The following is a 22,472-nucleotide window of genomic DNA, read 5'->3' as shown; positions in this document are numbered from 1 at the left end:
CCTCAGGTAATATCACCTTTCCATTTTATTATTGATAATTTTAAATTCCTTAAGTCAAGGTTCTTCAAGTAGCACACTTGTTGTACTACATCATGCATTACTAAATCTACCACACCTCAATCTTTCAAGAAAATCATAAATACATAACTAGCATTTGGTACCATCCTGGCTGGTCCTTCTTAAGATACACACTACTACCTATGTTTGGACCTTCAATCTTTGCCATATAATATGGGGCACATCTGCTAAGATTTTTTGGGAGAGAATTGCATGCTTTGTAGAAAACAAAAGTTACAAGATCATAAATTATAGGCAAAGAAAAATGGAAGTAGATCTGTGACGCCAATTTTTTGACACATGTTTTTGTAGCGTGCATTGATAATGTATTCAACTATCCGAGCTATCTAAATTTTAAGTCTTCCATCAAAGATCATGTCTACCAAAAATCACCTAAATCTAAAACTATTAAGACATTCATTTGTAGTGAAGAAAATGGACGAATACGATTCTATAAAGAAACTATAAACTCTTAATCCAATGGTCATATTATTTCAGATTTTGGTGATTTTTTATAGACATAATCTTTGAGGAAGACCTAAAAGATAGAAAGTCCCAATTGTTGAAATACATTACGAAGTAAGTCCGATAAAAACGTGTAAATTATATATAAAAAAGTGGTGCCATGAAATTTGTTCCAAAAGAAATAATACAGTCAACTTTAATTAATATATGTAGTCCCATATCTGCAATGCAGCCTATGTGGTTGCCCAATGGGCCAATGTTAAATGGACCTTCAAATTTCAAGGGACTAGAACTTCAATATGTATTGTTGTTAAATTGTTCTTTATTTTCCTTGAAAATATACTAGAGAAACCATATTATTGTATGTTTACAACATCTCTAATAACAATTTTTGGTCTGGACTGAGGCCAAGGCTAAGGAGAATCAATATAGTCAACTCCTGTTTCATTAAACAAGTGTCAATAAACAGGTATCTTGTATATAAATAGGTGTCGTTAAACAAAAGCATCACATGCTTCTCACATATAAACATATATTACGTAACAAGTGTTTTACGTATAAACAAGCGTCTCACATGTAAGTTAAAGTCAATGTCCTACTCGAGGCGAAGTCGATTTCGTCCAACTTAGGATACATTGACCCTTGCTCTTGTTTTCTTTTTTTGATTTTTTTTTTTTGTTTTTTCTAGAAGTCCTCCTAGATAGGGAGTGCTAGAGCATTCTTGTTGGCATTGTTGAAAGCCTCAAATTCCTTGTTTTAGAGGTCCATCGATGGATGGGACGTGGGGATCGTTTTCAGGAGAATGTGTTGTGGTGGTTAAGATGCATGTTGTTGCCTTCAAATCCTCTCAGAAACGTTTCAACAGGTCCACTATGCAGACAGGTTGAATTTTCAGAATTTCTTCAAACCAAAAGGGCTTTCTCTTCCCTATTAGAATTTAAAGCGTAAATAAATAAAATACCAAATTATATATATATTTTGTATGGATTTAAAGGAGTGTATATTTGATTAATGTGTAACAAATCGATCTAGTCTTATTTTATAAGCAACATTCTACTCTAAATTAATTACATAGATTATGAAAAGAATCAGGTGAGGGAGGGACGAATTTTCGAACTTGGTGGTCCTTCAAATTCTTCTTCTACATAAATCATGGTCTGCAAACGACTAGGAAATTTAACGTCTGTCAATTAGTGGTCCTTGAGCTTAGTGTACCTGTTGGCTATCCCACATTTATCAAGTTAATAATTGGACCCTAGAAAAACAAAATTTAAGCGTTGTGTATTTTTTTTTTTCTTTTGCATGGAATTCTATCAAAATAAAAGTTGACTCGATCTAGTGGAGTAGGTCTCGCAGGCTACTGAGTCTTTGACTAGGGAATGAGAGAATTCCCATTACCCCTGGCAAGCCAGCTAGCCCGTAAGCGTAATGGGAATAAGTTTTTTCAAGGAAATAGGATAACAGATCGTCTGTTTTTTATGATTCTAATTCAATGTTGGTAAGCTGCTATCAAACCGGATTCTCACCTGCTTTAAGGATCGTGGAAACTTCTCTTTTCCAAATCCCAATCCAAAGCAGCTTTTCAAGTTGTTGCCTTATTTCCATTGGCTTGAGATTCACAAATCAATGAAAAGAAAAAACTAGTTTTACAAGGAAATAGAATGACACGAGAATCTCTAAAATCTTTAGAATACATTAGAAAGTAAAATATATTATTATAATAACTTGTCGTACTATCAGCCATAAAATTATACACTCCCTTAATTTCAACATGCTAGAGTAAGAAATATGTTAATTTCAACTACGTCAAAACACTTGAATATATATATATATATATATATTTTTTTTTTTTTTTTTGGTCAAACGAAAAACTTACATATACGAATCATTTGCACTTTTAACCTCTTAAAAATGTACCATAAAAGAAAAATCCTCAGGTAATATCACCTTTCCATTTTATTATTGATGATTTTAAATTCCTTAAGTCTAGGTTCTTCAAGTAGCACACTTGTTGTACTACATCATGCATTACTAAATCTACCACATCTCAATCTTTCAAGAAAAGCATAAATACATAACTAGCATTTGGTACAATCCTGGCTGGTCCTTCTTAAGATACACACTACTACCTATGTTTGGACCTTCAATCTTTGCCATATAATATGGGGCACATCTGCTAAGAATTTTTGGGAAATAATTGCATGCTTTGTAGAAAACAAAAGCTACAAGATCATAAATTATAGGCAAAGAAAAATGAAAGCAGATATGTGACGCCAATTTTTTTACATAATTTTTTACACACGTTTTTGTAGCGTGCATTGATAATGTATTCAACTATCCGAGCTATCTATCTTTTAAGTCTTCCATCAAAGATCATATCTACCAAAAATCACCTAAATCTAAAACTATTAAGACATTCATTTGTAGTGAAGAAAATAGACGAATATGGTTCTATAAAGAAACTATAAACTCTTAATCCAATGGTCATATTGTTTCAGATTTGGATGATTTTTTATAGACATGATCTTTGAGGAAAACCTAAAAGATACAAAGTCCTGATTGTTGAAATACATTACGAAGTGAGTCCGATAAAAACGTGTAAATTATATAAAAAAAGTGGTGCCACGAATTTGTTCCAAAAAAAAATAATACAGTCAACTTTAATTAACATGTGTAGTCCCATATCTGCAATGCAGCCTATGTGGTTGCCCAATGGGCCAATGTTAAATGGACCTTCGAATTTCAAGGGGCTAGAACTTCAATATGTATTGTTGTTAAATTGTTCTTTATTTTCCTAGAAAATATACTAGAGAAACCATATTATTGTATGTTTACAACATCTCTAATAACAATTTTTGGTCTGGACTGAGGCCAAGGCTAAGGAGAATCAATATAGTCAACTCCTGCTTCATTAAACAAGTGTCATTAAACATGTATTTTGTATATAAACAGGTGTTGTTAAACAAGGGCATCACATGCGTCTCACATATAAACATGTTTTACGTATAAACAAGTGTCTCACATGTCAGTTAAAGTCAATATCCCACTTGAGACGAAGTCGATTTCGTCCAACTTAGGATACATTGACCCTTGCTCTCTTTTTTTTTTTTTTTGGTTTTTTCTAGAAGTCCTCCTAGATAGGGAGTGCTAGAGCATTCTTGTTGGCATTGTTGAGAGCCTCAAATTCCTTGTTTTAGAGGTCCATCGATGGATGGGACCTGGGGATCGTTTTCAGGAGAATGTGTTGTGGTGGTTAAGATGCATGTTGTTGCTTTCAAATCCTCTCAGAAACGTTTCAACAGGTCCAGGTTCACTATGCAGACAGGTTGAATTTTCAGAATTTCTTCAAACCAAAAGGGCTTTCTCTTCCCTATTAGAATTTAAAGCGTAAATAAATAAAATACCAAATTATATATATTTTTTGTATGGATTTAAAGGAGTGTATATTTGATTAATGTGTACCAAATCGATCTAGTCTACATAATTAAACGATAAGGATTATTTTATAAGCAACATTCTACTCTAAATTAATTATATAGATTATGGAAAGAACCCGGTAAGGGAGGACGGACTTTCGAACTTGGTGGTCCTTCAGCTTCTTCTTCTACATAAATCATGGTCTGCAAACGACTAGGAAATTTAACGTCTGTCAATTAGTGGTCCTTGAGCTTAGTGTACCTGTTGGCTATCCCACATCGTGAGGAAAAGAAGAAATAAAGAGTTTAAATATGCTTACCCTATTCTAATTAACACCGGTGATTTTTGTGATAAAAATTGCATACCTAATAGATTGGGCAGATAGTAATTTCTAAATTGAGGATAACATTAGTGTAGTTGGAATAGGACCCTTGACCCTTGACCTGAAAAATTCAAGAGTACTTATGTCTGTAAGTTATAGCTTGACTGAGGGTGGTTGGTCTTATATTAATGAATATGTTAATATGTATGACCTTTATGGTCTGCAGTGATCGATGGATTGATCACTAACTACTAGAGGTAGTTGGGTAGTGCAACTTCCACTATGGCCAAGATATAAATGAGGTCCAACCTCCTCCGCCTAAATAATAAGGAAAATCAAAGCACTTAATGAGCATGCAGAATGTTCTTATATGTACATGCTAAAACTTCAACTCTACGCCGCTAAAACTTCAACTCTACGCCGAACTCGTCTCATTTCTCTTATATAAAATGATAGGCCATACACGAATTTACACAAGTCTATAATATACTGATTTCACGCAATGTCAGAAACTTGACATTAGAATACAAAAAATAGTTGGTGTTTAGTATTATTATTGTCTAGAGTCAGAGGCAACTGTACATTGGAACAACGGTAGTTCCAGAACGGTTTAGGAAATATATATATATATAAAGGTCTTCTGAGGATCATTCGAATGTCTGGTATAAGTCTTTTTTGTGTCTACCAAGTGTTTGATTTTAAACATATCTCGACTGGTTTTGTCGACAACACTCGATAAATTATCTCGATATCACTCATCAGATTGCTTTAACATTATGTCATATATGTTGATATGAGTGCAACATGGTTTGGTTAAAGTCAAAATAATCAAGTTTTTTTGGAGCACGTGGGCTTCGTGATGATTGGGGTTTCCCAATTGATGTTCTTTTTCCTTTGCGGCAAGTTTGGTTTAGTGATAGGGAGTTTGATTTATTAGCAAAGTTAATCATGATCATTTGCCGATCCTAGTTGAGAAAACCCAATCAGCTCAATTGAAGAGGGACACCCACTTTCATTGGGTTTGGCTTAAGGTCAATGTTATGGCATTGCGTGTGGGCCTAATCAATTGAGCACCAGTATAATATGGTAGTGGCAGAGTCCCTAATCTCAAGCTTAACTATTAGTTTGGGAATTAAAGTTTTGCTTGAATTCGTCCAATATATGCAAAAAGCAAAAGAATACGGAGAAATTATTACTGTTCTTCTTAGGTGGTTATCATGATTGTACTAAAATTAAGCCGCCCTTGTTATGTTAGAAATTATACATAACTGGTGCATGTTTCTCGATAACTGTTAATATTAGTGAGAAACACTTCAAGAATCAAATTATAAATTAAAACAAACCGGCCCTTACATATCAACTGTGAATGTCAAGGGCAGTAAAATTGTGTTCATTGGTATTTTTTTTCAAAACCGTGCTTTAAAAGTTTCTGACTGTGAAATGTGAGTTTATTTGTGAAAACCCCTAGACATAAACTAAGGCTATGTGTATTAGCCATAACGTAGGTTGTCACGTCTCAAAGAAAGAGTTCATCTTGAGCACAATGTCCTGATAGCCAGGGAAGTATAAGCCATGTCAGTATCAAAAGACAACTAGCAAGGAGGTCCAAAGGTAATTACATAGGGGAAGGTAATTATGATTAATTAGCATCCACTTTATCAAACCCTTAATAAGAGGAAAAACTTCTTAACACATGATTGGATAATTTTCAGAAGCATGACATATATGACAACCGTCACTCAAAAATTTTAATTTTTGATTAATTTGTCTATCAAGAATATTTATTATTTATTATCCTTAAAATAAAATTAAACAAAAGGCCAAAGAAGCAATTCAGTTTTTTTTTTAAAAAAAGAAAAAATAGGAATTAGTTGTGAGACCCATTTCATATCGAACTTCAACAATTCGAACCGCTTTATTTTGTAAGTCTCGATTCATAGATCATTCTTACAAAAATTTAATTTAATCTGAAACTATTTGCCTATTTATTGATCACAATAAAATTTCAATGTTTCTTATAACACAATGTTCGTCAATTTTTTTAAACTCAATTAGATGCCTCAAATATTTTTGATTAAGCTAATATTTTGTTAGGATGGTATACGAGGTGCAACTTAAAAAAAGATAATTTAAGTTTAATGTGGTGTGAGCTCATAACTAATCATATTTAAGAAAAAATGAGAATCTCTTCCGTTATAATGCTTGTCTAAAAGGTCTCTAAATATATATAGCCGTCACTACATGCCATTCTTTTTACCATGTTCACATTCTCCTCCTATTCTACATACAGTAAATTAACTAGATTATGACATACACACGGGCAATTCCCGTTCTTTAGATATATATGAAATCTTTTAGCTAACTGGCCTACATGCTCTCATGGATGATGTCACGCGATTAATTTGTAACATACATTAACATGGGCCTTTCCCTATCTCTTGTCTTTAAGAAGATGCATGGCCCCTTGTCTTTTCATGGTATGAGAAGCACGAAATCTAGGATATAGAATTTGATGGCATGGTCATAACCTTACCATCTTGTCTATATCACATAATGTGTATGTAGTTGCACCCACCAACTTGCACACGGCTCATTCCAAAGCTATACTGTACGAGATTTTTTTTTGGGTGAGATCTTAACGCAGCTATGTGTTGTAGTTATCTTCTCAAGGTTTTAAACCTACATACTTATGTTATAACTGAAGATTATATACATGTGGTTGTATAACGGTCATACTTAAAAATCTTTAATAAACACTATCTTAAAATATTAATTGTACTAGTGTTGGCATGAGTCAACAATTTATATTTAAAGTATAATTGTAACTTTTGTATTGTTAGAGATTTCTTTCTTGATTAATCATACAGTTACCTCATGAGGAATTAGCCGCACTCACAAATGATATAAATACTACGATTGTTTTAGCTTTGCTCACTTCAGTATAGCATATTTCTATGGGGCCTTACAAAAAAAAAAGAATTAGGGATTCCATGTACGTAGACAATTCTACTTGTATATATCAAGCCTCATGGAGAGGATAATACACAATAATTCAAACCGTAAAATTCTCCTACTATTTTGTTTCTACAATTTTATCTACTATTTCAACTTCAACGGATTAACCAATTACAAAACTCTCTCTATATATATGCATCATGATTGGTGCTTTGACCTCGAGAGCGAGTCGCTCGCTCAAATGAAGGTGTGCTAAGAGCCTAAGATGACTTTTGTCAACCGACAGAGTAATTGGACTATCATGTGCTTTGTTGGGGGTTTTTTTTGTCCATTTGGCGTACTAGCAGCTTTTATTAAGTTAATCTTTTGCACATTTTCTCTTATCAATGAAGCTTATGTTTGACAAAAAAAAATAAAAAGAAAACTAATGAAAAAGGTTTAGAAATTTTGAGTTTTAATGATAAGGATAAAATAAAGAGTAAAGTAAATAGTACCAAGATTGACTTTTTAATGTAAAAATATAATTTTTCGTTAAAGTGAATAGTACCGCAAATTTTTCGTTAAAACCCTCAAAAATAAAATCTTCTTTATACTAATTTCACGAGCTCTTTTACATCTCATTGCTTAATTATTAACACCATAATTCATTGTTTATCTGTTTCTAGCTATCACACTGAAATAAAAACCATTGATTGTGAATGTGGTGGTCATTAGAGAACCACATGGCATAAGCACAACCACTATACCTAGCTACTCTGCATCAAGTAAACTTAAAAGGCAAATCAACCACTGATTGTTTTACTCTTTCCCTTTTGGTCGGTTGCAATGGCCAAAATCAATGTGACTTTTACAAGTGATAGAAAAGAGCCATCAATCCAATATACTAGTTACTTTACCCAACTATTTTAACATTAATTTGAAAAAAATAAGGACGATTCAAAAGTCTCTGCCGAAATTCAGTTAAGATGAGAGAATCAATCGATTATATCCAAAATTCATGAGGAACTCACTTATTTATTCATTCTTTGAATCTTAGTAAGCAAATGATATAAAATCAATACAAATAATATTCATTCCTTAGAAGGAAACATGCCCTCAGTTTTGTTCGAAAGAAAGTTACCCTTTATTCTTATTTGATTATTTTTATGAAGTTTGCCCTCAGTTTTGTTTGAAAGAAAGTTACCCTTTATTCTTGTTTATTTTTATGAAGTTATAGGGTCATATGGTTTTTAACCAAAATTATACCTTTTTAAATCAACGATGGCAGAGGACTCAAATGTAGAGCCTCATTTAACATTGAGAAGAAGCATTAGTTAAAGTATAAGATGACTAGATTAAGGACACTTTTGGTTAGAAATGTGTGTTGGGCGGTGCACTCAGGTTAGGGATAACCTGGATTTTATAGCCTTCGTTTTGAAGCTTTGTTTGGATAAGAAGCAATGAGAAAGTCAAGGTCACAAAATTGGGAGGAAAACTTACTTCACGAGTAATACGAAATTTAGTTAAAGGATGATGTTAGAAAAACTAAATTTTGTAATTAAATGATATAGTTGTTGATGATTGAATTATTACTCAAATGTTGATTAACGTTTTTATTTCCTATTAGTGACACATCATTTGATTTGCAAATTTGATTTAAAATTTTAATCTTTATTTTATTATCCTTAGATAAAATGTTAGAGAGAGAGGGGAAACAAGCGTGTAGAAGTCTCTTATACCTCTCTCCGTTCTTTCATATTTTCTGTTTCTACATGACTTTGAAAGAAAATAATTGGGAAAAGACTAGACCAAGAAAAGAGGAAAGATATATTTATAAAGTAAATACAAAACCTACCATTTTTTTTTCATTTTAGTTTTTCCATTACTAATGGGTTGATGAAATAATGAAAAATAAAATAAAATAAACGTTCAATTTCCCTTCCTAACAAAAACAAATTTTAGAAGAAACCCTATATAGATGGTTACACACTCACCCTTCCTAACCCCAGTTAGCAGTCAATTTTGTAACTCAGAAAACGAATGGACATTAAACTCCTATGGTCCTCCTCAATTTGCCAGCATTTCTGACTGTTGCTTGCCTCTTTTCACACTAAACCCCTCTCCTCGTCCTACCACCTCTCCAAAGCCTAACATATAGGTACACGACGCTTTATAAACCAATATTCTGCACCTGCAAATCACCAGTAAACAAACAGAAATCCTAATTGCATCAAAACCCACCTCATATTTCGTCATGTCATCATCATCATCTTCTTCTTCTTCTTCTTCTTCTTCTTCTGCTGCTCTCCAATGGCTAAGCCTTGTGGGAATCATATGGCTTCAGTCCATCAATGGAACGAACACCAACTTCCCAGCTTACTCCTCCCAGCTCAAAAACGTCCTCTCCATGTCCCAACTACAGCTCAATAACCTCGCCTTCGCCTCAGATGCCGGAAAACTCCTCGGATGGTTTTCCGGCATTGCTGCCATCCACTTACCCCTGTGGGTAGTCCTCATGATCGGTTCGCTACTGGGGTTTATCGGGTATGGCGTCCAGTTCCTCTTCATCACAAACCAAATCCCATCGCCATCCTATTGGCAGATTTTCCTGTTAACTGTTATGGCTGGAAATAGCATTTGCTGGATCAACACTGTGTGCTATGTTGTCAGCATTAGAAACTTCCCATGTCATCAACAAATTGCCGTGGGGATAACAACAAGTTACCAAGGATTGAGCGCCAAGATTTATACAGATATTGTTGGCGCTGCATTTTCGTCTTCGCCTCACAGAAGAGCCAAGGCCTACTTACTTCTCAACTCTCTCTTGCCACTTGTTGTGTGTGTTATCGTCGCGCCATTGGTTAGAGACATTGATCTGATGGGAAGGCAAAGTAACATGGAAGCCGGGTTTGTTTTTATGTTCGTCATAACAATTGCTACAGGAATCTACGCGGTGATTAGCAGTTTAGGGTCGATTTCTAGCGGGTTCTCTCCTTTGCATAATGTAATAGGAACCGGATTGTTCCTATTAGTCCCATTAGTAATCCCGGTTGTGGATAAAATGAGAGAAGTATTTTCAAAAAAATGGAACATAAAAAGAGAGAGAAGAGTGTATAATTTTACCATAGATGAGAAGAACAACGAAACGGGCAGCTTAGAGAATGTGGGAGTGAAAGAGGGAGAAGAATTAGATGCTAGACAAGTTCTTCAAGTTGGTTGTAGGGAGGAGATTGGAGTGAAGTTGATGGTGACAAGGATTGATTTTTGGTTATATTTCTTTGTTTATTTGTTCAGTGCAACACTTGGGTTGGTGTTCTTGAACAACTTGGGACAGATTTCAGAGTCCCGGGGATCGTCTAGGACTTCTTCTTTGGTCTCTTTATCCTCTTCATTTGGGTTTTTTGGCCGTCTCATGCCTTCTCTTTTGGACTACTTCTTCTCAAGGTATTCCCTCCCTCTCTCATTTATTTTTACTTTAATAATTTTAATAATGTTTTTTTAATTTATCAAGCGATATATTTGTTAGATGCTAGAACCCACGATGTTGTGTAAGAGCAACACTCTTCATCACCATTGTGGTAGATGACCACTTGCATAATTTCAATATTTGTTGAAGGACATCAATTATGCTCTATATATTAAGACCATCTTTAACCCTTGGAGAAAAAACTTAAAAATTTAAGTTAGAAAATTTTAAGTCATAACCCAGAAACTGCTTTTTTTCTTTAACTCTTGTGTCTTAAAATTTTAGTCCGAAAATATTAAATAATGATTTTAGCCTAACTTTTTTTTTCGGTAACATTTTTTGAAAATAAAATTTATATAGATTATCCTAATTTATTTTTATGAACATTTTAATCTACAAATATTTAAATTCTGATAAGTAATTAAAAATCATACAATTACGTATAGTTATAAAACTTTAATTTAAATTTGATTTAAATTATTTTAGACATTAGATTTAATTTTGGACCGTCAAATTTTTTTTTTTTTACCATTAGATTTGATCTCATTTGATCATAACCATTAGATTATAAGTAAAAAAACAAAAAAAAAATGTTTGAAATATAACAGTTTGGTGGGTTCAAAATAATTTAAATCAGATTTAAATCCTCAGAAGAATCTAGCCCAAAGATATATTTTTTTCTTGAACTTATTTTAGCCCAATGGTTGGAGAAGGAGTGGGGGGAGGGTTTAAAGCTTATATTTTAATCTTTATCTCATGGGTTGGAAATAGTCTAAATGTAATTCATGTTCACTTGTTCATAATTCACATATTTGACATGTTATATTGTCCCACGTAACAGTGGTTGAGATTCAGACTGTGTGACAAGCGAATAATTTGATAAATTGAAAAGACATTTGATATATGTGGGTGATGTAATTTTTTTTTTTTGTCGTTCCATTTTTGCAGGAGTAAGTATATGATTTCAAGGCCAGCATTAGTAGTTGCATTAATGACACCAATAGCAGGAGCCTTCTTCTTGCTTCTCAACCCAGCCAACCTCTCACTTTTCATCAGCACAGCAATTATAGGAGTCTGTACTGGAGCTATTACTTCAATCGCAGTGTCCATAACCACAGAGCTGTTTGGGACCAAGAGTTTCTCAGTGAACCACAATGTGGTGGTGGCCAACATATCAATCGGGTCTTTTGTGTTTGGATACTTGTCTGCTATTCTTTACCGCAAAGAAGGAAATCATGACGGTGACGGGAAGTGCATGGGAATGGCTTGCTACAGAAGCACTTTTATTATATGGGGCTGCCTTTGTTTTCTGGGAACTGGCTTAGCTTTAATGCTCTATGCACGAACACGAAAGTTCTACTCCCAAAGATCATTAAATATGTGATTTTTAGGGTTTTAATGCTTTGGCATTTTTCTTTTTCTTAAGAAAACTTATTGGTAAAAAGAAAAGAAAAGAAAAGTACAGATACTAATACAGTGCAGAAACCGGTTAGATGTTGATCTAACTTTGTAAGCTGTAGATTAATGACAAACCAGTATTGTAACTATTGTTACACAAATATTATTATTTTCTGCTTATATTTTGACAAGTATATATTGTTGTTGATGAACTCCTAAGAGTACTGCATGTACTTAAAGAATTCATACTGCATAGCCAAAAATAATTGACGATATTTGTTGAGAATACGAATATCATTTCGGAAAAAAAAATTAACTTTTGGTTTCTCTGACAGTTGAAATAATTTTGAACTTTTTTTTCTTTTATTATCAATTGATTTTATGATATTAGTTAATTTGACGATGGATACTCGTATTTTAATACATGATAGACTTAATGGTTAGGTAAAAAAAAATTTCCTTTATCTAGTTATTATGGTTTTGCAGCATTATTGGAATAATTTGCACGGTTGCAGTTGTAAAATCGTGCACGGCATTAACTTCACTTTTGACCCTAACAATGTCATGATTAAAAGGCCCCATGTCTGCTATCTCAAACATTAGAGAAATTTTTTATTGTGTTCGAAACACATATGGTTTATCATATGTTTGTAGAAGTGGTGAAAAGTTTTATTTTTAAGTTGTTAATTTTTAACACAAGTATCTCACTACTGGTGTAATTTGGTGTCTCACTCCATATTCCGAACACACTGAAAAATCTCTCTCAAAATTATGCCTTCTTTATGTTTTCATTTTAATTTTTGTCATGTGTTCCTCAATTTAACTCCTTATTTAACCTTTTTAAAGGTTTTATAAATAAAATAAAAATAAAAACTACAAATTAAAGAAAACAAGCATCGAACAGCCTCCAAACTCCAACGCCAAACTATGCTGACAACCACCCACCCAACCACACCATCTCGTCGGTGACGCTGCCCTTATGGCCAAAAAATCCATCTTACTTTTCTCTCTATTTCTCTCGTCGTCCTTTCTCCCTCTTCGTCTCTCTTTGAACATGCAAAATAGATTGTGATCGAACCAGCCTGTCATAGAATAAAGATTTTCTGTGAATTTCGGAATTTAGAGATGATGAAGAGATCTGATCGATAGAATCGAGATACGAATCGACATGTCAACGACAAACGCCAAGACATGAATTGACGTGAAGAAACAATCGAACATCCAAGAGACTGATGCGGCTTTGCCGGCGATGGAAAAATAGAGAAAGAAGAAAAAGAAAAAAAATTTGCCGTTGGTGATGAAGGGAGTTGCGGCCGACAAAGACGGTTGGGGTGAGTGGTTGTCGTAGCTGGTTTGGGGATTCAACCGACAAGACAATAGGGTTATGGACATTGCCTACTATAAATATTAGATGGCAAAGAACAAAAAGTGGAAAGAATTACCACAAAAACAAGAGTGAATTTCCTTTATGAAAATACCACAAATATTGCATGTACACGATACATGCTTCAAGACTCAGAAAGAGAGATGCATGCGCGGACCTACTTTTTTCCTTCTCTTTTGTATTCCGTGCGCGTTAAGGCAGTAGTCATAACGTAACGGAGAATAGGGCACGTGGTCTCTTGGCTCTTGAGTACTATCTAATAACAATTTACATGATACAAATTCGTGTTAATGAATTAAGGATAGAACATTATTTGGCTATTGCAAATTTAGCAGCAATATTTCTGCTTCTACCCAACCACATAGATGGACATGTGTGCAATTTGTGTTGAATTTCAATTATTTAGACACATGTGCATCTGTAGTTAAGTAGAAACAGGTGTTGTTGATGAATTTGCAGCAACCAAGTAATGTCCTTAAGGATATGTAGACAAAAATTTTGATCTTTTAACATGGGACGCTAGTGTGGTGCGGTCGGTATGGTATGAGTTAATGGACATGCATGAGAGGATCCAACAATTTCTGTACAATGGTCTAACGATATTGTTGCTTATATATTGACTAAATCATCAGTCGGTAATTTCTTGTTTCCATGAATTTTTGAGGTTCGCAATTTCCCAACACCTTCCAATTTGCTTACTCTCTTGTGGCTGATCGGCTGACCTATTGATAACGCCATCTGACCCACAATAATATCTCTGTCATTTTCAGACAACGTTGACAGCTCTCATGAGAGTCTTACACAGACACGAGGAGCAACAAACGGCCAAGGTGTCTGTAGACAACCTAACTTAATTGTACTTCTATCCACACTAAAACACTGCGTTTACACTTCACAGTGGCAACATGAGCTTACCTGAATCCGTTCCGTTGAAACAAAACATGTAAGATAGAAATGAAGCAATACATTGCAAGTTATATGTTTGAACTCAACCTTATTAGAGAGTGACTAAACGACATCATTCAGATATTGAGAGTGTGTCAGCTTTCATATTTTTCATCGTGGTAGCTCTCCAAAATTAAGTATAGGGTTCTTTTTTGTTAACAACAAAAAGAAAGGATAAAATAAATCGATCCTCGAATGTCAAAACCAAGTCAGAGTGACACTCTAAAAGCCTTTTTATTGTTAGCGGTATAAATAGTTGACTAAGATTCTCTTTATTGTTAGCGGTATAAATAGTTGACTAAGATTGCAAATAATAGATAGCTGATTATAATTGCTGGATTAAAGAGTTAGATTCACACTACCCAAAAAACCTTAGATGGAGGATTTTGGGAGAAGGATTGAATTGAAAAAGGACAAAAAAAATAAGTGATGAAGAACTCAAATCCAAGAGAAAGACTTAGTCACGACAAAGAGGACTATTATTCACCACAATAAATTAAAAAAAAAAAATTGACAATGAGCGTTGTGGGGGCGAAGAGAAAAGGAGGGGAAATAGCATAAGTGCTACTCCTTCCTCCTTCCCTTACGATGACGTTTTCTTTAGATTTTCACAACATAAGGTTCAAAATTAAAATGTAAGCACTACAATTGCTCTTTGGTTAACATATGGTTTTTCATTAGTTGCTGTATCAACACCATATAGCTATATAATAAAACAACACGCGGAATGTAAGTAGAAGACCCGAATTACTCTAATTAAAGCATGTATTAAGCTCATGAGTTTTTTCCCTCACTTTTATGGAAACTATCTCAAAGATATACAAAAAGTAAGGTATGGTACACCATCAATCAACATCCCAAATATAACTACTACCAACTTCCTCTTGTATATAGTAGTAAGACTTTACTCTATGAATTCTATTACAATCACTCCTTATAACTGTGAGGTGACAGAAAATTCATAAAGAGTTTCACTTTTGAGAGAATCCCCTTAGAATTTCTCCAATCTAAAAAGAAAAATGATACAACCACTCGGTGCCATCTTCCATCCAAATTTAAAGGTTCAACAATCTATAACCCTGATTTCTTTGAGTATTGTAATTTCATTCCGCTTGTTTATTCTCCCAAGGAACATTAACAAATTATGTCGAGCTATGAGATACTCTCTCTGTCTCTCAGATAGTAAACAACGAATAATGGACTCAAAATATTCTAGCTCAAGAGGCTAAAATATTTTCATCAAGAAAGAGGCCCGGATCTCGTTTGGCAACGAATGAACTCAAATTCTTATTGCAAAGCGTCTATCTTTGTGCCGAAGGATTGTCGGCGTTGATTGCTCAGTATGAAAACCAAGGTACCATCAAGGGTGTCAAAATCTGTGTTGCAGCTCCATCGGTAAACCATTTACTCTTTGCCGAGATAGTCTTCTATTCTGCCGTGCTATTGAGACAGGGTGCTACCATGTCATGAAAATTCTCGAGTTGTATGAGAATGCATCAGGGCAAAAGATCAATCTGGAGAAAAAAGAAATTTGCTTTAGCAAAAAATGTCAAAAGACAAGTGCAAACAAAACTTGCTACTATGGGGTCAAGCGGGTGGAACGCCATGAAAAATATTTGGGAATGCCAACACTAATTGGAAGAAACAAAAGCTAATGTTTTGGGTATTTGAAGGACCGACTATGGAAAAGACTACAAGGTTGGAAAGAAAAAATTACTAAGTGCAGCAGGAAAAGAGATATTGGCCAAGACGATGGCCCAGGTAGTCCCAAACTATAAAATGAGCTGTTTCCTTCTCCCTAAGCTTTTTTGTGAAGATGTAAACAGAATGATAGCGTCATTTTGGTGGAATGGAGATGAAGGGGAAGGGAAAATGCATTGGTGCTCGTGGGAGAAATTGTGCATACCAAAGGCGGAATGGGGACTTGGGTTTCGAAATCTATATGCATTCAATCTTGGAATGCTAGCAAAGCAAGGGTCGAGATTGATTTGTGCTCGTTGGTTGCAACAATACTAAAGGAGAAATACTTCCCAAATGAGCAGTTTTTGGAAGCACCTTTGCATCCTAGCTCTTCGTATTGCTGGAAGAGTATATGTGCAGCAAGAAATGTACTTAAAATGGGATCACGTTGGCAGGTAGGAGGTGGCACCACCATCTGTAATTGGGACGACCCTTGGGTGCTGCTTCCTTTATCATTTTGACCCTTCTCTCCCAAGCCACCAGGATGTACGTTGAGAATCGTAAACAAACTTATCAACCCCATTACACATCGTTGGAAGATTGATTTGCTACCATCTCCGTTTTCGAAGGAAGAGGAAACCTCCATTCGTTCCATCCCGTTAAGTATCCGCTCTCCACTGGACAAATTAGCGTGGCGTTACGAGAAAAATGGGAGGTTCACAATGCGCAGCGCATACCACCTTGCTCGGAAATGGTTACAACCATCTAACCATGGGGCCTCTTCATCAACACAGCAAATTGCAAACAAGCTATGGTCCAGGTTGTGGAATGCAAATGTCCCACCAAAGGTGAAGGTGTGTTTATGGAGGGTTACCAATGATTTCATACCTGCTCGAGCACTTTTGGCAAAACAACATATAACTACGGACTTGGCTTGATTCTTATGCAACACTCATGGAGATACCACCATCCACCTTATGAAGGAATGCCCTTTTGCAAAGTGTGCCTGCCTGGCTTCAATTCTTAGACCATTATTGAGGAATGTACACCACCAAAGCTTTCTGTCATGGATAGATGATGTGGCAAGTTTAGTTTCAAAGCAAAATTTTGAGCTTTTCCTTATGATTTGCTGGTCGTTATGGGGCGGTGGCGCAAGAAATGGCAAGCTATGGAATGACAGGACGGACCCTCCTGATGTTAGTGTCAATCGGGCTACAATGTGGTGGTATGAGTTCGCTCGAACCTCGGTGCCAGGTCACGGTACTCGGGTACAAATTCTTTCCAAGTGGGTGACTCCACCATCGGGGCGCCTCAAAATGAACATTGATGGGGCCTGGAACGGGGAACGAAATGTGGCCGGGTTTGGTGCCATTGTTCGTGATGAAACATGTAATTTTGTGTCGGCAAAATGTGGCAAGGGAAGAGGATGTTTTTTCTCCTCTCCAAGCAGAAGCAATGGCCTTAAGGGCGGGTTTGTCTTGGGCAGTTGACAGGGGTTTTCAATGTATTTCTTTTGAAAGCGATTCACTTCAGATTGTGGAGAGGCGTCGTGCGATTTCTCTCTAAAATTGTCATTTATTGGGCAAATTATAGAAGATATCAAGGTCCTCCTCCATTCGATCACTGAAGGTAAAATTACCCACACTCATCGCCAAGCAAACTCGGTTGCTCACAGCCTTGCACGTGTTAGTCTCTCGATGCAACAAGATTGTATATGGGATGTTACTCCCCCAAGTATTGTCACTGACTTACTTGTGGAGGATAATGTAATGCCATAACTGGCTCTAGATGTAACTCTTGTACTGCACCTCTTTTGTAGTAAATGAATCTACTACCATATCTTTTCAAAAAAAAAAAAAAATAATGAGTATATATGCTAGGAACATGGTTCGATACATCAAGTATCATAATATAAGTGGTTGGATATTTGAAAAATAAAATTTTCAACCACTTGTGTTATGCCACTTTAGATACTGGGCCATTTTCCAACACACAAAAAAAATATCCCGTCTATGACTCTCATGGCTACAAATTAATTTGGTCAGGAGAAATTAGTCCAATAGATTAAACTACCAATTTGTTTGGAAAAAATCAAACTACCAATTTGATGTCATAAATATTATCTATTGATATCAATTTATTACTTATATTTTGACACGTGAATTAGTAATGTCATTGAACTCACTGTGTTAACATCCCATAAGAGTTGTAATCACCATGCCAAATGTTTGAACTTGAGAGAATTTTAAAATTTTTTTTTTTTCTGTTGTTCTGTGTGCTTGTGTAGCTCTGTTAAATCAAAGTTTTATAATTAATGATCATATTAAAAATTTCCAATTAATCAAATTGTTACTCTAAGATGTAGACAGTATTTTTCCTATCAATGGTTACATATCTTTGTAAGTATGCTGCCAAACAAATGATTTGTCTTTGGTGTTTATTTTTTGCCTAGGAATTAATCCTTTGGACTCTATGTGGCATGTTCCTTTAAACTTTATGTTTGTTGTCATTGATAATATAATTTGCATGTGAGTGTACTTCCTCTCTCTCAATATATATATTCGACAAACGTGTACAGGACATGCTTGTAAATCCCATATCTATTATATGATTAGCCAAAAATATCACCTGCAAGTCTTGCATGTAAAAGTGAGAATGAAATTAAATAATGGCCAACTAGCTATAATAACATATTTTGACATTTAGTTGTAGAAATGATCAGTCGTTATTTTATATATTATCGTTGTGTTGCCATTAGTTATATCATTGTTGTACCGCCAATATATATATAATCAAAATGTTCTCATTACTGAAAATTGATCATTTTTGCAAACTAAATGTCAAAATATATTTATTGTAGCTAATTCCAGAAAAAATGATTATTATTGCAAACCAAATGTGGAAATATATTTATTGTAGCCAATTCTTCTAAAATAACTTATTAAAAAAATATTTAATGGTAAGATTTGCAAGTGTGTTTTGGAGATATCTGAAAGAATATAATTGAGAACGTACCTTGATATCTGAAGAGCAACTTGTCCAAATTATACGTACCAAATGGAATATCATAAACTATATTATTTGGATGACACGAGAAGGATATAATATTTGGAACTGAAATTCCACACTGTATATATGCTAGCTACACACAATTAATCAAATTCCAGAACTCAATATCAAAACGCCCGCAGCCTAATAAACAACTTGACATGGCCTTATTTTTTTCTTATGCTTGACATATAGGAGACATGTACAGCTCATCAGGAGTGCATGCAACAGCACTGAAGACTGCCCTCGTACATTATATGGTATAGTTATACAACTATATTGTGGTGTATTGATAATAATACAAAGTTATATGAACAAAATAAAGACACAATTCATTGATACGAGACGTTATAGTTGTGATGTACTTGGCATAGAAATTCTTCTTCCATGTCACTTGGTATATGCATAAAATCATGCGAAGAGTTCTATGTATAGTCACATGGGCATATATATGATCTGAAACAAAAAAAGGCTGAGAGTGAAATATTTGGTGCTTGGAATGCACAAGGAAATTACTACGTGCCGGTGCCCCTGTATAAGAACATCATATATGTTACAAAACAAATTAATGGAGACACATGCACCATATAGTAACACTATTAATGAAACTTATCTGCTTCTGAGGCAATATTAATAGGATAATACTTGCATTCCTTGGCGAGAATGTAAGTGAACTAAATGCGAATTAAATGAGAATAATAGTTTTGGGTACAATGTTTGGTTGTAATGATTAAGTTGGGACCCTGTTACAGAGATTGACGGTTGATAGAAGCCCGATTTATGAGAGATTGTTTAACGTGCAGAAAATATGGTCTGGTACAACAAATGTTATAATATAAATAGTTAGATACTGGAAAAAAAAAATTTAATCATTTATATTATAACACTTAGAGTACCAGAAATATTCCTGGCACATCGAAAATTTTCTTCCTATTTACATATATGAACGATGAAAAGCACTGAAATAAAAGCAGTATATGTTAAGGACGCATTCAAAAAGGACAAGAGGAAGGGGCAACTGTGGGTGGGGTATATAATGTTTGGTTGTAATGATTAAGTTGGGAAACTCATATGAATAGATGGTTGCCTGCTTATGTATGCTGAATGCAGACAACCTTTCGGAGCAAGTAGCTAGCACTCCAGCGAACACATGAGCTACCCACAAAATTCCCTGCATGCTAACCAGAACCACCAGAGGGAAGAATAAAAGTGAGTTTGCTCACGTTTAAGTAAAATATTGTATGTATACAGTATTTCAAATAACAATAGCTAGTTGGTAATTTCCATCAGATTTGGTCGCAACATTTGAGCTCGTGTTGTATGCATTATATGCATGCATGGGTGCTGCTTAAGAACTCCATCGCAGTTAGGGTAACGATGAAGACCAAGAAACCAAGAATACATAACATTAACCAAATAATACTATAAGAAGGCCACATCACGAAAAGACTACCTGCATCGTGCCAAATCTTATTTCTTGGCACTCCGAAGAAATTATGCTTCACGTACAGAGATGTATTTATAAAAATCCAGTCTTCAATTAACAGGAGAGCAATCTTAAACCCTAAAAACAAATATGAATTTTTATAAAAAATTCTAGAGAAAAGAAATTGAAGGTGCCGAAAACAGGAGGAGAAACAATAAAAAGGCTACATAAAATATGACACACTTGGAAAAGGGTTTGCTGTTTGGTATGATAGGCATGCATTGCAATCAAATGGCGATTTTAAAAAGGAATCAAATAAAGAAACAAATGCCAAATAGGCTTGTGCAGTTGTGGGGGGAGAGAGAGAGAGTATATATAACTGTATAATTCCTTCCCGTGAGGAAGGTTTGGAGGCATTCAGAACACAAAAACTGAACATGGTTTGACGCTTCCCTTGCTAGTTTCGATGGTGTCCCAATCACGAGTAGATTCCTTCTTCTCACGTTAACCCCACCCACCATCACCCGATATATAACAAGATATATGGGATTAGTACACCATCATGTAACTTTTCGTATAAATAAAATAAGAATATATAGACAAAAATTTACACATATTTTTATTTTATTAACATAAAATGTCACATTAACTGTATATCGTACTATAGAACTCCTTTTTCCACCACCCTCGCTTGCTGATTGAGTCACTACTAGACATTACTGTTATCCCATGCAAAATGTCTGCTTCATAAATTCCATAAATTATTTTCCAAAACGTCCCCACGCCCTCCATTCCCAGCTGGCTTTCTCATTCTCAATGCTTCTCTATAATTATTACTTCTCATTCCATGCAACCACATTTCAAGTTTTCCACATCCATGATGTTTATGTGGGAATGAGTGAAAAATATGCTGGAGTCTATACATCTTTATATAAATCTTAATATATATTAGTTACATTATTACTACGTAAAGGGAATGAGATTGTTAATTAGGTTACCATGCGGTGAAATGTTCTCCAACATAAAGTGTTTGATCCAATTTACTATTTATAAAAATTGAATCTAAGATTTTTCGCTTATAAGTAAAGAAGAATATCATTATATTGTGATATTTGTAACATTTGTAACGTGAACACTTCAATAATGAAACAATATAAAAATTCCTAGTTCAAAACGTAAAGACAATACACATTGACAAAAATTCATTTCTATCCAATTGGCAATAAGGTTGATTATTTAAGATATAAAATCAGTGGCGGAGTTAGGATTTTCAAATAATGGGGTCATAATTTCGACCAAAAAAAAAGAGTCAATGGACCATTTCTGCCAACAGTTTTCAAAAGCTTACACCAACTACGTCGACAACTACTATGATAAGTAGAGATTTGTCGAGGGCAATTGTAGGAAACCGTTGAGCAAAGTTGAAGACTATCAAGGATTGTCAACTGAAGCATGTCATCAAGTACTTGGTTCACACAATACATAGAGCATAGCACACAAAAAGAGAGAAAAGGAAGAGGGATGATAAAAGAAAACAAAATTAGGAGGCGGAGGAAGTTATGATTTTGTTTGCTATAACTATTTATAGGGGTCAAATACAAATACACAGCCAAATATACATAGGGATTTTAAAGTTGTAGAATTCATGGGCAATCAATGATCCCATATTGGCTCTGCTATTGTATAGAATGGTCATACATAACTTTGATTTTAGGTTTGAAGAGTCAAATTATGTGGCCCAAAATGTGCTTATGTCCTAACATCTAAGCGATTAACTAATTCAATACTAGAAACTAAACTGTAAGTGATGATTCCATACTTAAATCAATAAATCATGTCAATATATGGGATCAAATTAAAGACACTTTAATTATAAGTGAGGTTTTCACAATGAATCATGCCTTTAAGAGAATTTGAAATAGTCAACATA

General features: G+C 34.7%; 1 protein-coding gene across 1 annotated transcript; it reads left to right on the top strand.

The window, feature by feature from the left end:
- Positions 1 to 9,194: 9,194 nt before the first annotated feature.
- Positions 9,195 to 12,239, top strand: LOC137742779 (protein NUCLEAR FUSION DEFECTIVE 4-like). Its single transcript, XM_068482727.1, has 2 exons — positions 9,195 to 10,639; positions 11,610 to 12,239. The coding sequence occupies exons 1-2, from the start codon at positions 9,450 to 9,452 to the stop codon at positions 12,043 to 12,045; spliced, it is 1,626 nt and encodes a 541-aa protein (XP_068338828.1). The 5' UTR covers positions 9,195 to 9,449; the 3' UTR covers positions 12,046 to 12,239.
- The last annotated feature ends 10,233 nt before the right edge of the window (positions 12,240 to 22,472 follow it).

The sequence above is a fragment of the Pyrus communis genome, chromosome 8 (assembly GCF_963583255.1).
Source record: "Pyrus communis chromosome 8, drPyrComm1.1, whole genome shotgun sequence".
In the NCBI taxonomy this organism is placed as follows: Eukaryota; Viridiplantae; Streptophyta; class Magnoliopsida; order Rosales; family Rosaceae; genus Pyrus; species Pyrus communis.
Note: the sequence above shows the minus strand (reverse complement) of the source record. Positions and strands in the feature narration are given on the sequence as shown.